Genomic DNA, 15,597 nt, shown 5'->3' on the forward strand with positions numbered 1-15,597 from the left:
ATATTAAATTATCGTACTATTCTATGGGTTTACTATCGGGATAAAGGAAGAATGCAACATTCAATTTTGGTAATCGCTCTATATTTACGAAGTCTGGAACATAGAAGATTAACAACAGATCTCGAGAATAAACCGTAAGTACAGTACGACGATAAAATGAATTAACAAAAGAATTACATTTACTTCAAAATAGAAAATGGCGAAATAAAGGAACTCTTTTAAAAGACGACGCTAAGAGAAACGTACGTGAGGAATGATTAGAGCAAAGACCGCAGTAATGGTTCTATGTGTTCGTTTATTCGTTTTTTTTTTCGTTTTCTTCGTTTCTTTTTTTGTCCTTTACCTATTCGCTTCTTTTTTTTTCCGGTATGGTTTTCGCGGGAATGCGTAGTGGTGGAGAGTGACCGCGACGATGGGCAGTGGCGAGACGAAGCCAGGGACGATTCTCTTTAGTCGACCTCCTCGATGGTAGGACCAGATGCACCGCCGCCGCTGGGCGCTCCGCCGGGAGCGGCGCCGCCAGCTCCAGGGAATCCACCGGGCATGCCACCGGGCATACCGCCGGCACCCTGGTAGAGCTTCGTAACGATGGGGTTGCAGATGCCCTCGAGCTCCTTCTGCTTGTGCTCGTATTCCTCCTTGTCGGCCAGCTGGTTCGCGTCGAGCCACTTGATGATATCGTTGCACTTGTCCAGGATCGTTTGCTTGTCCGACGCGCTGATCTTGTCCTTAAGCTTCTCGTCCTCGACCGTGCTCTTCATGTTGAAGCAGTAAGATTCGAGACCGTTCTTGGCCGCGATCGTCTCCTTTTGCTTCTCGTCCTCGGTGCGGTACCTCTCCGCCTCGTTCACCATCCTCTCAATATCCTCCTTGCTGAGTCGACCCTTGTCGTTGGTGATGGTGATCTTGTTCTCCTTGCCGGTGGACTTGTCCACGGCGGAGACGTTAAGGATACCGTTCGCGTCGATGTCGAAGGTAACCTCGATCTGAGGAACTCCACGCGGTGCTGGGGGAATACCGCTAAGCTCGAATTTGCCCAGCAGATTGTTGTCCTTGGTCATGGCACGCTCACCCTCGTACACTTGAATCAACACGCCAGGTTGATTGTCGGCGTAGGTCGTAAAGGTCTGAGTCTGCTTCGTCGGAATGGTGGTGTTCCTCTTGATGAGCGCGGTCATGACACCGCCGGCAGTCTCGATACCCAGAGAGAGCGGAGTGACGTCGAGCAGAAGCAAGTCTTGCACCTCCTCGGATTTGTCACCGTGCAAGATAGCCGCCTGTACGGCCGCACCGTATGCCACAGCCTCGTCGGGATTGATGGACTTGTTGAGCTCCTTGCCATTGAAGAAGTCCTGCAGGAGCTTCTGAATCTTGGGAATGCGCGTGGAGCCACCGACCAAGACGATATCGTGGATCTGTGCCTTGTCCATCTTGGCGTCGCGCAGCGACTTCTCGACGGGTTCAAGAGTACCGCGGAAGAGATCGGCGCAGAGTTCCTCAAAACGAGCGCGGGTAATGGAGGTATAGAAATCAATTCCCTCGTACAACGAGTCGATCTCAATGCTGGCCTGCGTGGAGGACGACAGGGTACGCTTCGCGCGCTCACAGGCCGTGCGCAGACGACGAAGGGCGCGTTTGTTCGAGGTCAAATCCTTCTTGTACTTGCGCTTGAACTCCTGAACGAAGTGATTGACCATACGGTTGTCGAAGTCCTCACCACCGAGATGGGTGTCACCGGCTGTGGACTTGACCTCGAAAATACCATCTTCGATGGTCAGGATGGACACGTCGAACGTGCCACCACCGAGATCGAAGATCAGGACGTTTCGCTCGCCGGTGGCCTTCTTGTCGAGACCGTACGCGATCGCGGCGGCGGTGGGCTCGTTGATGATACGTAATACGTTCAAGCCCGAGATGGTACCAGCGTCCTTGGTTGCCTGACGCTGCGAGTCGTTGAAGTAAGCGGGGACGGTGATCACAGCATTCGTGACAGTCTTGCCTAGGTACGCCTCTGCGGTCTCCTTCATTTTTACCAAGACCATCGAACTCACTTCTTCAGGGAAGAAAGTCTTCGTCTCTCCTTTGTATTGTACTTGGATCTTTGGCTTCCCACTGTCGTTTACCACGGTGAAGGGCCAGTGCTTCATGTCGGCCTGGATGGTCGGGTCCTCGAAGCGACGTCCAATCAACCTCTTGGCATCTAATTGATCAAAATGAAAAAAGTACAGTTAGTAAATTGAACACTTCCAAGGGAATATTTTATATATAAAACGATCGAGGAATAAACAATGTAATAATATAATAAAAAATTTTATTTATTTAAGGAATGATTTAAATTTTTATTTATATTTCTCGCTTCTTTTTTTAATAAATCTCAGTATTTATCAAACATTTATGTTAAATATTTTATGAAAATTCTGATTTATATTTATATTCATTTGAGAAATATATTTCAATTTATCGTTTTAATCGGTAATGAATTTACTTCGTCAAACATGTACGTTAATATTTGATACAAACTACAGTACCTTTTTATTTATTCATTTGAGAAATGTATTTAGATTTATTTTTCACTTTCCTAGTTACATTTTGACCTTTATTATTTATATTTCTTATTCGATTCGACCAATTACGAATTGCTACTAATTTATATCGGATATGCACGTTGATACTCGCCTCAGCAATAGCACGATCACAGATAATTTGTAAGCGCGGCTAAACCTTTCAGATATCATTTTAAATTTTATTTATGTATAAATATCGATCTTGGGCGTGAAGAGATAAGCTCTCGACACACGCACGCACGCACGCGCGCGGTCTACGCGTGTACGCGTAGAAAGACAGCCCGACGTATAGCCGATATCGGCGAGTGACGCGATCTAAGATCGCCGAGTCACGAATCTAATTTCGGAACACGATTAAAACTGTTGTGCGGGATGACGCGTGGCTTCGAGCGGGAGTAGCCGAACGATCGACCGCATCTCCCGGGATTGCACGATCGCACAACAGTTCCCGCGGGCTGTATTCCCGTACCCGCACCCGCACCCGCCCATGACCTCGTGGTTCGTTGACCGTCATGCGCAGGTATTTGACGTCGCATAAAACTTGCGCAACGACACGCTTGACGCGCACCGGCGGTTATCGGTACGCGGGTACGGAACACCCAGCCCCCGAGATTCTCTCGGACCCGCGTGAGATCGGTACAACAAAATTAATTGAGAAACTAAAAGGCCCGCGCGTCCCAATACGGATAACGAACGCGAAACGCGAAGAGAACCGTTCGTAAAGCGGGTGTGAGAAGGAAGCGCTAACTTACCGAAAATGGTGTTGTTGGGATTCATGGCGACCTGGTTCTTGGCGGCGTCCCCGATGAGACGCTCGGTCTCCGTGAAGGCCACATAGCTGGGCGTCGTGCGGTTACCCTGGTCGTTGGCGATGATCTCGACCTTGCCGTGCTGGAAGACGCCGACGCAGGAGTAGGTCGTGCCAAGATCGATACCGACTGCGGGTGCTTTCGCGGCCATTTTTTTTTCCCTCTGGTTTCTGCAAGGTAAACGTGGACGATCTCCGTTGAGGACGCGAGGTTATACGATAGAGACGAGATTGTCGCGCTCGCTCGTCGCAAAAGAAAAGGAGAAAACTCGACGAATCGTACCTCGTTCAAAGTTGCACCGGAGTACTCTCGTAAAAATTCGCTAGTATAGAACAAACGAAGAAGTTCCTCGTGTCACGATTCGCAACGTTAGTGACGAGCCCGTGCCCCTGCCCCCCTATATATAGACGGGAAGCTCGATGCGGGAAGCTTCTGGAACGTTCCGTCTACGCAGGGCCGCGCGCTGGCGAATCGCGCCGCCGGCTTCCGTTCGGGCAGCCGCGCGATTGGTCGAGAACGTCGAGAAGCGTCGCCGCACCGCCGAGGTCAACCGAACGACCGTGTGTGGGCGTCGCGTCGCGTATGTACCGCTACCACGTACGTCACGCGTATATCGATCGCGCGTCGCGCGACGTCCCTGAAGTTCGCGCGAGTCTCCCGAAGTTTCTGCCGCGAGGTTCGCCGAATTGTTCAATTCACGATCGCGCGGCCGCGATCGTCGATCGCGATCGATCGATCGGTGGGAAAATGCGGGGTGAGACAAGGGTCACTGCACGCGGTTTCAACTTCCGGCTGAAAGTCCGCACCGCGCACGTGGGAGGGGGGGAGAGGCGTTCTCGCGGACGCGCGAGTAAATTCTAGAAACTACCGGCGCGCTCGCGCGACCGGAAGGTGGAAAGTGGAAATTTTATCAGGAACGCGCGTTTCTCTCTCAAGGTTTCCGCGGAATTCGCGCGTGTGCCCGGTGACCGTTCGATGGATCGATCGTCCTCGGTTTTCTCACTCTTTCCCGGGGGACGAGAGATTTCGTCGTTGCGGATCGCGTCGCGTCATTCCGACGCCACGGGCGTCGTTCGGTCGTTCGAACTCCGCATCGACGGAGAGCCTCCTCGTCTCGTGGCTTTTGCCCGCGGCGATCGAGTCTCACGATTACACGAGCCCGATCGTAGGATGACTCATGACCGTGATTGCTCGCTCGTAATTGTCGCGTTTCGAGCGGAAAGTTTCGTTGCGTTTTCGCGAGACCGATGGAAAACGTACGAGAGTTTGGATTTTTCACGCTGGGTTCCCTCCGCGATCGCCGTAAAACGAATCGACGTCCACACTGTAGATCAAGTAAAATCTTTTTATCGTATTAAAGCGATTTTTTATACATATAAAATTGTTGCTTTATTAAATCTCAGCTGAGAGCTCCGATTAGTCCGCGATAACGTGAAGTATTAAGTATGACGGATAATTATATTTACTGAAGCTACAAAAAATGACAAATTGTATTTGTGAGCTACGACGACGGTATAAACGTAGAGAAATTGTTAAAAGAAAACGTTGAGTTAATCTAGGATTTGTATAAATATCTTTGGGATTTGTCATGCTCCATTTTAAAGCGTTGTACCACGATTAAATATATTTTAATTATATCACACGTGAAAATAAAATATCAAGATTGAACCACGTTATAAAATTATATCAGCATTTTTTTATTCCAACAGCGTGCTGTTGGTTTAAGCCCGTCCATTTTAGACGCATGGGCGAGCTCCGAAAAAATTCTACATTGAGAGAGTCGTGTACCTATCTCTCCTTTATTTGCAAGGTAGAGCGGCTCTGACGTTCGCACGCGCGGCGAAATTGCGCCTCCAATGACACGCGACACGTGTGTCGCACGAGTTTACATCCATGTGAGAGAAGAAAAGGGAGGAAGCGCGATTTATACGCGATCGATAGCGATTTAACTCGACCACGTGGCGCTCCCCAAGGTGTCCGAACGTTTATCGCCACGCGGGTTAGAGATGGTAAAATTCGTGCCGGAGACGCGTGTGTAGAAAAAGCGAGCGTGAGCGTAGCGCAAGAAGAACGCGTGTCCTGCCCTGCCTCGTGTCGTCCTTCTTTTTCCAACGGCGAAAGCGGGAAAACGGGAAATTTTTGCATTCGGCTCGATCGTTACGGGAAGCAATCGCGGTATCTCGTTTCTCGACGATTAAAACGAATCCCGTAATAGCAGTAATTCGAGCAATTCTCGCAATTATCACTCCTATCGTGCGTACTTATCTCGGAAAGCTGCTTTTAATTGACATTTATCTGACGTTATATATGTCTCTGACGTAATATTTATAAATCTATACGTTATGTCGATAGCATGTCCTAAAGAAATAGAAAAAGAGAAAAGAACGGAGAAAAAGGAACAAAGAAATGTCACGTTTTTCACACTCCGACTCTCTCTATTAAAAAAAAAAAATTAAAAAGAAATACGAAACGCGTGCAAGAAGAATGAGTAAATATTAATTTGCTATTCTAACTTTCTTTCCGTTCCGACGCGCAAGAGAGACTATATATATATATAGCAGAGAAACTATATAATAACGAAAGTGAATAACGCCAAGTCATTGTTATTTAATTTAATCGGTCGATGCGAGAGTATCGGCGCTCCGCGCATTTTTTGCCACGCACGTGAAATCCGCGGAAACTTTAAACATTTCAGGAAGCCTGCGTCTGCGTTTGACGATCGTCGGCAACGCGTTTTTCGCCGTCAAGGTGTGTGTTGCTAGGCCAGACTCCGAGCCAGATGCGGTCGGGCGTCGGGCGTCGGGCGTCGGGCACCGCAATAACGGTCGCCGGCTTGGGTCACCGAGGAAGCTGCGAGACAACAATGGCCCTCGTGCCTCCCCTCAGTCCCCTCTCGGAGCATTATAGTACCTGAAACGGCGAGAGGAGTGTGCGTAGTCCAGCATTTTTTCAGCATTCTATACAGAGAGTTGAGAAAGAGAAAGAACGGAGGGCCGGTCTTACATCAGGATTTCGGTTAATATTTTAATCATTTGTGATTTTTTTCGAGCGAAGAACCGATTAGATATAATCTTTTCTTGCGTATCGCGCGTAACGTAAGCTGAGACGCAAGTTCTAGAGCAGCTTTCACGAACGAAATCTGGATGGATAAATTTCTCGGCGACACCGAGCGTTTCTATTAATATTTCAAGAATCGTATTAAACATTTGCGAAAGATCTCTGAGTTCGGCGGGTTTCGTGAGGATTATAACAGTTCTCTTGGAACTTGGAATAATGTATTATACAAAATCTTGAAAAAAAAAAGGTAGAATCTATTTAGAAAAGAAAATAATTTATTGCAATGCACAACAAAGAAGACAATATATTTGAAAAAAAAATGTGGTACTTGTAGTATATTTTCTTTTGTATATCCTGTTTGAATAGGTCCATAGATATCGCTCTCTTTTCTCTTTTGTCTCGCCTTTTTCTCCAAACGTTCCATACATTTCAATCTTCGAACACTTTCCTAAAACTACTGCATCATTTTATCGATATTTTTCATCTTGTCAGATTCATCGGAACTTTCTATTCTTCGTCATCGGCGAAAGATTTGTGGCTTTATTTAAAATATTACAATATCAATATGAAAAACGTCTATACCGACAGCCTCGATTGGTACTGTAATTTTCTTTGTACTATAAAATCTTTCGTTTATTTTGGCACAAAGAAGCAACATCATTTCGACCTCGTGTTCTCTCTTTCTCTCGCTCGCTCGCTGATCACGTTTAGACGGCCTCGTCCTTTTTTTTCCCCAGTAATATATAGGGTGTTCCGGAATCTTCAACCTTCGTTTCAATGAAAGCCGAAGTCGAATTCCTTGGTCGTTCGGAAAATGGAAAATGGATTGTATGACTATTTTAAGTTCGTTCGATCGAAGTCGTTGTCCTTAATAAAAATTCACCAGTTCCGTGCTGTCTCTTCCTTAATATATCATCGTTTTTAATATTAAGTTGACCTCCAATGACCAAGTTCTAAATTAAGATTTTACTAAAAGCGAGACCCAAACATTGAAATTAAACGAAAAGTAATAATTTATTTTTTTTTCTTTACGGAAAGAGGAAAGGTCGCTCTTCGAAAAATATTTTCATGTTTTTGCTGAACGAAAGTTGACCTTAAATTGCACAAAGAATTTGTAACTACGATTTTGTCGAGGATCTTTCTTCATTGAAAGAAAAGAGAAGAGGAATGCTTCGAAGCATTTGTAGCGGCACGTTGACCGTAGCCAGTATGTCCCGTGACGTACTTACCTGACAAATTGCAGTTAGGCTGATGGCAGAGAACGAAACGTAAATGTCGTAGTCGTGGACGTAGGGTAAAGCAGAGAAAAACGTAGTCGTAAGGCTATTGTAGGCAATAGGCCTTACGACTACGTTTTTCTCTGCCTTACCCTACGTCACCCTACGTCCACGACTACGATACTTACGTCTCGTTCTCTGCCATCAGCCTTACAAGTTCTTGGCGCAATTTAAAGCCAAGTTTCGATTTATTTGCGCAAAAAGCGAGAAGTATATTGGTATATAAATATATATCTTACGCGAGCGTGCGGTATTTTTGATTTTCATTGAGACTCCTTATCACTAAAAATAAACGGAGACCTCGAGTGTATAAGTATAGTAACATATATATAACAAGACTGGATTTATTTCGAACGGTGAATTACAGGTCGAGATAAATCCGTCGTTTGTAAATAATAGCAACAAATTCGACGATCAAAACGATACAGGAGTGTAAAAAAAAAGGAGTTTATTTCCCCTCTTCCTTAATTGAGTTCCATTTGAATGTCGCGAGACGAATATGTGAAATTACGACTTGTTATCAGCGTATCTGTCGTTTATCGAATCGATATAATGAGATCTGTCACGATAAAAAGTCAAAACGAAAGTATAAAGAGTAAAATGTAAAGTTCATACGCGCCGCTATATAACGCGGGATAGTTGCATCTTTTAAAGCTTATACAAATTTCGTGATCCTCGAAATACAAAAGAACAAAAATATCTTATCGGATTTAACGAGGGGTTTCCTGAATTCTTTTCATAAGTAATATAAATAATATAGAAACAAACTTTTTAGTTTCTGTTACATTCTTGTTCTTATTATTCCTATTTTTATTTTTTTATCGTTTCTAAGTTAAATTACATCTTGCTGCAATTTTCCTAAATATTTGTTACGTTTATTACGTTATTTGTTTCGTTATTGAAGTTTTTGAAGCGAAAATATACGAGAAGGTAGCGCTCTCCGACAGAGCGATCTCGACATCGCGCGCGAACCGCTACCTCGCGCCACGTCGGTAAGTCAGCGATCTAACGGGTAATGGTGCGGACGTGTTGCGGTGTTGCGGTACCAGGTACCAGTATTGGAGTTTGGAGTTGGAGTGCCACCTGCCACCCTGCCACCCTGCCACCGAGCCACGTTACACGTATATGTATATACGGCCGGACGGCCGCCCAGTGCTAAAGCCGCCCCGTGCCATGTGGATTCGATTGCGCGCGATATAAAGCCGGGTATTCGCGATTCCATACATTCCATGCGAGTCCACGCGATCCCGGACACGAAGCGTGCCGGACAACAACAACGGCAGCGTCAAAGGCAATTAGAAGCGTCGGGACGAGTTATGAGCGCGCCGTGCCGGGGAACGGCGGCTCGAATCTTATCTTAGGGTCGACTGCTCTGAGAATGCGGTCGCCAACGGGGAACGATGGCCTCCTCCCGATTCTCCCGTTGCTTCTGCTCGGCGCGCTCGTCCCCGGCTCGTGCTGCCTCGAGGTGATATACGCGATCAACGCCGGCGGCGAGGCGCACACGGACAGCTATGGGATACGCTACGTCAGGGATCCCCTCCTGGGGAAGGTCGGCACGGCCTCCGATTACGGCAAGCAGCTGATCATAGGGCGTATCGGCAACCTGGACCAGATACTGTACCAGACCGAGCGCTATCACCACAACACCTTCGGCTACGACATCCCGATCAGCCAGGATGGGAATTACGTTATGATACTCAAGTTCTGCGAGGTGTACTTCAACTCGCCGAACATGAAGGTGAGTTTTCTTCGCTGGACAGATTGAAAACTCGTTACCTTCGTCAAATGTTTCGCGTACAATTCTGTTCCAGGTCTTCGACGTTGTGCTGAATGGCGATCATACCGTGGTCACCGATTTGGACATCTTTGAGAGAGTCGGCCGAGGTGTTGCGCACGACGAATACGTTCCCTTCAGGGTACAGGGCGGAAAGTTGATATACAATGATGAAGAATCAGACATTCTTGCAGGAAAGATAAGAGTAGAATTTATTAAGGTAGAGTTGATTAATATATTTTGTATATAAACACGTATGCGTATATCTTTGTGTATTGTATACGATGGCGTATGATTACGTTAATTTTGTAATTTTACAGGGTTATAGGGACAATCCAAAAATAAATGCAATAGCCGTTGTGAAAGGCGTTTTGGATGGTTCGTATTGTCTTCGCTTTAACGTAGAAGAATTTTTTTCACAAAGTATTTAGTTAAAGTATTCACGCATATATACCGTATTTCTCAGATGTACCGCAATTAGGACCGATACCGCCCGATCCGGAGGACTATCACGGTATGCAAGAGGAGGAGGAGGAGACCACCTTGCGTAGCAGACACACGAGTGGGCCTAGGACACCTGACCCGTACTCGATAGACGACTCATCTATAATGTTACCTGTTTTCGTAGCCATCGGCGCTTTTATCCCATTGTTGTTCTGCCTATGTAAATTATAAGCGAACACACGCACACGCGCATAGAAATGCCTTGTACTTAACGGTAACTGTGTTCCCGAGTTTATTTAGGCTCGCTCAGTCTACAAGAGGGGACGTCTAAATAATGTAAATAAATAATCATTTATCTAAGCTCCTTTGCGTTGCCAGATTTAGTGTGTGAGAATATTTATTATTAATTTATAAATATAGATATTACGTGGGATATAACCCAGCTTTTTGCACGTGAGCAGATTTTTTGATATATTTTAGGAGCGTTGTTTGTTTTCTCGGTGAAAATATAATTTTTTTCACAACTTGATATCTAAAAAAAATTCAAATTCAGGCAATAATTGATATCTAAAATTATTCACCAGGCACTTTCTCATAATTAGGTCTAAATCGTAACTTGGGATTACTAATTCTCAAGCTAATTCTTAAAGTTAAAAAATAAATTTAAAAGTTTACGTAGAATTAACTTGTTTTATTTATAGTATTAAAATATTTGTAAAAATCTGACTTTTCGATCGCGTAAATTAAAAAGAATGATTGTTAAACCTGAATATTATAATTGCTCCAAGAATAAATGGGAAATATGTGAGAATGTGAGGTGTCTGATACAAAATATTCTTAAAAAATCTCCGACCTTACTTTTAATGCTAAATTTCTGACAAATTGATCCTTAGAGAACATTTTGACAAGTTTGGAGAAAGATTACTATTTATTACAACTTTTCAATATGTACCCTTAAATTTCTTTGTAATCAAACTTCTTGGTAATAAAACGTCACTGTTAAATTCCAAAAAAATTAGATGCGTAAAGTGTTATCATTTAATTGCGCGGCATAACGTTTATAAGTTTCTTTTCAATTTCGTCGATTTTTTAACTTGAAAATGCTAATTTGATTTACGTTCTAATTAAATTCAATTGTAAGTCTATCAACATTTTCTTATTAAAATTAATGTTGGAGATTCTGGGACAACCTGTATGTACGTACACTTGTATTCTGCATATCGAATGTGTATCTGAAACATATAAAAGTTTAATAGATCAACAGACACGGTAGTGTCCGCGCAGCGAATCATAGACGCGTGTATTTATACGTGAGCCGACGAGTTGAGAGACCCAATTAGATTATCGAATTTCGATAACGGCTGAACCGATCAAATTCTGTGTAAGTATACACATACAGATTGTCCCAGGAGTCAACATGTAAAACTTTCAGGAAGGTGATGATTTGTGCGGCAATTTTCTCGTCATTGCTTTCCATATTTATTCAGAACTTGAATGTCGCGTCTTATAGATCGTGATGTATCACGAAAGATTTTTACTTCCAGCTACCGCCAGTTGGCAAAAGATTGAGAGAGAGCCGAAGTCGCGAAATCGATCATTACCTTAGTTCTTAGTAATTACAACATAATTTGATCAACTTTTGCTCGTAATTTTTTGTATCAACCAAACCTGCGTACATGTTACGTTTCCACTTTTCGCTACGCAAACTCCGATCTCGAAAGATTTGGACGCCGAAGTGGCATATATGGATTGTGTAATTTTAAAATAGGCTTCGAAATGGATATTCTGCAAGGCAGACAAAGAATCTTATAGTCCATTAAATAACAAAGTATGTCGATTCGTAATATAATCAATCTTTTGCACACACGCATTGGAATGAATAAAACTGTTATTATGTAAGACAATCCTTCGCGTTATATGTCTTCCTCTATTTTTTCGTACCGAAACAAGAACGAAGTTTCGAGTTGCATTTGTCGAACTGTTATTCCGTATCGCATATACATTATGTAATACGAATGGACTTTAACGACACCGTTTATCTGTATTGCCAAATAGATAATTCGACCGAGCACGAATCTTATCTCGTCATCGATTCGCACATTTCCTTGCAAAAAAATAAATGATTAAGTACACATTGTTAATTTGTACTTTCGCTGCTCTTTGGGTTTAGGGTCCTGATGTCGCTTGTAGATTTTACAGAATAACGCTCAGAACGGCGTGTCGTGTATCCTTCTCTTGGCTTTAAATATTAGTCTTTAACACTGAGTGTCGGTGTGAAAGTAATCTGTAATCTTTTAAAAAACAATTATCCAAATTTATAACGGTGCATTTTCTGAAATTGTCCACGACTTTTGCTGCAATATTTATTGAGTCATTCTATAAATAACGCGGTATACAAGGGAGCTTGATTTATTCTTTAGTTCAAAACTGAAGGACTTTTATTGCCAGGGAATTGAAAATTTAAGATTAAGATAGAAAGAAGTTGTAAATAATAATGAAAAATATATTTTGAATTAAAACTAAAATGTCAAATTTTGTTTTATTTGTGTTTTATTTCAAAAATATTTCTAAAAAACCGCATTAATTATAAAATGACTCATTAAATGATTAAATTCATCAATTTACTTTCCCCCTTCATATACCTTTTTTTTTTTTAATATCAGAACTTTAAAGTTAGAGCGGTTAATCGAAAATAAATAGGTATATATAAAATCATTTTTTTATCGCGATAAAAGTTAACATAAATCCCAACAAAAGCACCTTAATAATTTCTGTAACTTAAAACGAGAGATTTGAAATCCGTCATTTTGACGAGATTGCGCTGCTGTTCTATAGTTTTAATATAGAAATTAATTGTCGGGTATTTATAATGTTAATGAAATTTTTGCCGATCGTATATCGGGTATCTATATCTTGCATATATATAAACTACAGTACGTCCTATTTTGTAGCGTCGAGGGGGAAGAGGAGGAGGAGGAGGAGGAGAAATTGTCGAATCTTGAGCGGGCGTGACAGGGCGGAAGGAGCGTCGTCGACTATCGATCGCGCGATTGTTCGCAAACCGTAGCGGCAAACGGGACGGTTTATACACACTAGGTACATACAATAAATTCAATTGAGCGCGTCCCCGCAACGTGAAGAATCGCGCGTTCTTAATGGAGAACGAGCTCATTCATCCCGCGCGTGAGACCGACGGGACGTCACGTGACCTGGCGCGTCGGAGACCCGGGGGGAGCCCCGGGGTCTTCGCGTCGCGTCGCGTCGCGTCGTCCAACCGTCTTTGATGTGCGCTCATCGCCGGCAATTAGCTGTCAATTCATGCGGCCGTACTAGTGGTTTTGGAACCGTTTGGAACGGCGACGGGAGTGGCGGGACCATCAGGCGGCGGGATCTCCGCGAGGAGTTCTCCCTTTTCTCTTCCCTTTCCTTCTTGTCCTTGAAGAGCGCGCCGGAGAGCGCGGCCAAGTGCTTACTTGTAAATCTTATCCTCTTATCCGTATCAGCGACTGACGCGATGCATCGGAGATCGAACGTCGCTTCTCGCACGTATACTTAAGTGCAGTAAGCCGGTATCGGCTCTCACCGGCAGATATTGAATAACAGCATTTGCGTCGACAATCGGAGATAAAGTTTCGATGGGCGTGCATGGAGAGATCGTTAGGAAATGAAAACTGTTTTGACGCTCCTCTCCGCTCTTGAAGCTGCTTGTCTTGAAATATCTATTGCGGGGATATATTAATAACGATATATATATGATTATCTTTTCTCTGTAAAACCCTAGAATGGCCCAATATTTTATATTCTAGGACTGCCGATCTTAATGTTTCGATTTCGAGCAATATAGTTTGGGAAGGGAAACCGCTTCCTGCGTACGAGGAATGACAATTTTTCGTACAATTCATAGCCTTTGAAACCTTTTTTAATTGAGGAAGAAAAAGGTTCTCTACTCGAAACTTACGAGTGTGTTGTTCTTATGGACGAGGAATCCCGAAAGATCGTAAATTGATCCTGAAATTTAGTCAAAGAACCGTCGAAATTAGAGTGGAGGATTTTAGAATGCCCTACACTCTGTTAAATTCGTAGTCAAATTATACTTAATTTGAGTCATTTTTATCCATTTTTATCCCTATGTATAGATTGCCACTGCTCCTACTCAGTAAGTCGTTAATTTAACTAAAGCAATGTTAATTTAATTAAATCAATAGTGTTAAAACAATAGTTTGTGTTAAAATAATAAATTTCGACGCACATAGTAGTTAAAAAATAACAAAATGTTATTTCAGTCAAGGTACTGGTTCAAATTTCTTTAATATTTAACAGAGTACGCGCAGCAATATAAGATATGTTCGAACTTTTCCGCTCGCGTACTATTCCCTCGTTATTAATTATAACGTATAAATACGAAAATGACGCGTTTTCCTTTGATTAACGGAAACAATAACGTCTCTCAACAACGATTATTAATGATTAACGAGCGGTGAACATTGACCTTCATCTAAGCGACCATACGGAGCGATCGGTCGCTACTGGAACCGTTCTCTTGACCTACGATCGAGATATAAATACGTACGTGCATCACGCGGTGTCTCGATTATAACGTATCTGTGGAGTAAATTTAGATAAGAATTCTCGCAAACGCCGACGGAAGCGTTTTTTCGCCGGCATTTACTTTCCGCGCGCGAGACCGCCGCGCCGTCACGTCGACGAGAATCCTCTTCCGTCCTCTTCGCGTAATCGGTCTCGGGGGGAAAAAAATGTTAACAAACAGGTGACACATCTCGGTGCGGCTTAGCGCACCGTGTACATATGTGACGTGTATTTTTGTACTACGTAACGTGATCGACGCTCCGTCTCAAGTGTTATTTAAATTACAGCCGGTCCGTGCAGTCCATGGATCCTCGATAAATCTAAGTACCCTGTTTGCTTAACTTTGTCCCCCTGCGCGATAAACCGCGCGGATATTGTTCGCGCGTTTAGTAAAAGGTCCACTCTCTCGAGGCAGATACGCGATAAAGTTTAGAAGACTATCGATAACCGCGAGACGATAAAAATTAAGTAAGGCTGTTCCAATTTGTTAAAAAATTAACTAATAGTTAAATCATATATATTATATGTTTTTGTTTTTTCTTCAAATTAGACAAAGATAGACATAAATCGGGCCCTAAATCGGATAAAATTAAGTAGATCGGTCTACCTTGCTCCTCCAATTCAATTGATACGACTGTTGACTAATCGAAGCTTGAAATTTCCGTTGATTCACTTTGCAAGTACGATCGTAAATATTGATTGCTTATTTTATCGGCGACGAAATCTATGATCTTGTTTGTATAATGTTAACTTTCCTTATTTTATTATATAATCGATTAAACGTGACTCTTGGAACTTGAATGATTGTATCACTTTTTAGCGATTGCTTTATCAGTTTGATATATATTGGGCTTGACGGTAATGTTTAAATAACGAGAAAGAGAAAGAGAGAGAAGGGGGGAGGGCACTATTGACAATGATAATCGCATGTATTTACTTCTTCGACTCATATTGTTTTCTAATAAAATGAAAGATAAAAAATATACCTCCAACTCGTATTTTTATAGAAGTAACATTACAATATAACGTAAATAATTTCTTTATAATAATAAGATTCTTTTGAAGATTCGACCAATCGTCAT

At 43.0% G+C, this 15,597-nt stretch overlaps 2 protein-coding genes across 2 annotated transcripts; one reads left to right on the forward strand and one right to left on the reverse strand.

Annotated features, from left to right (window-relative positions):
- Positions 1–59: 59 nt before the first annotated feature.
- On the reverse strand, positions 60–3,813 carry Hsc70-4 (heat shock protein cognate 4). The gene is made up of 3 exons (XM_077412151.1): positions 3,656–3,813; positions 3,317–3,543; positions 60–2,200 (listed from the first exon to the last, which is right to left on the reverse strand). The coding sequence occupies exons 2-3, from the start codon at positions 3,522–3,524 to the stop codon at positions 450–452; spliced, it is 1,959 nt and encodes a 652-aa protein (XP_077268277.1). The 5' UTR covers positions 3,525–3,543; positions 3,656–3,813; the 3' UTR covers positions 60–449.
- Positions 3,814–8,519: 4,706 nt separating this feature from the next.
- Positions 8,520–11,678, forward strand: LOC143900610 (malectin). Its single transcript, XM_077412157.1, has 4 exons — positions 8,520–9,448; positions 9,522–9,704; positions 9,805–9,862; positions 9,951–11,678. Exons 1-4 carry the CDS (start codon positions 9,086–9,088, stop codon positions 10,157–10,159), a joined length of 813 nt encoding a protein of 270 aa, XP_077268283.1. The 5' UTR covers positions 8,520–9,085; the 3' UTR covers positions 10,160–11,678.
- The last annotated feature ends 3,919 nt before the right edge of the window (positions 11,679–15,597 follow it).

Source organism: Temnothorax americanus, unplaced genomic scaffold (assembly GCF_048541705.1).
Source record: "Temnothorax americanus isolate GAGA-0224 unplaced genomic scaffold, ASM4854170v1 Scaffold3, whole genome shotgun sequence".
In the NCBI taxonomy this organism is placed as follows: domain Eukaryota; kingdom Metazoa; phylum Arthropoda; class Insecta; order Hymenoptera; family Formicidae; genus Temnothorax; species Temnothorax americanus.

What these genes read in the sequence shown, in the direction of transcription:
- Hsc70-4 (XM_077412151.1), bottom strand. Translation starts at nt 3,524, where the DNA reads ATGGCCGCGAAAGCACCCGCAGTCGGTATCGATCTTGGCACGACCTAC. An exon ending in TCCCAACAACACCATTTTCG is followed by an intron (nt 2,201 to 3,316) that starts GTAAGTTAGCGC and finishes TTGATCAATTAG; the next exon opens with ATGCCAAGAGGTTGATTGGA.
- LOC143900610 (XM_077412157.1), top strand. Translation starts at nt 9,086, where the DNA reads ATGCGGTCGCCAACGGGGAACGATGGCCTCCTCCCGATTCTCCCGTTG. An exon ending in TCAACTCGCCGAACATGAAG is followed by an intron (nt 9,449 to 9,521) that starts GTGAGTTTTCTT and finishes ATTCTGTTCCAG; the next exon opens with GTCTTCGACGTTGTGCTGAA. An exon ending in TAAGAGTAGAATTTATTAAG is followed by an intron (nt 9,705 to 9,804) that starts GTAGAGTTGATT and finishes GTAATTTTACAG; the next exon opens with GGTTATAGGGACAATCCAAA.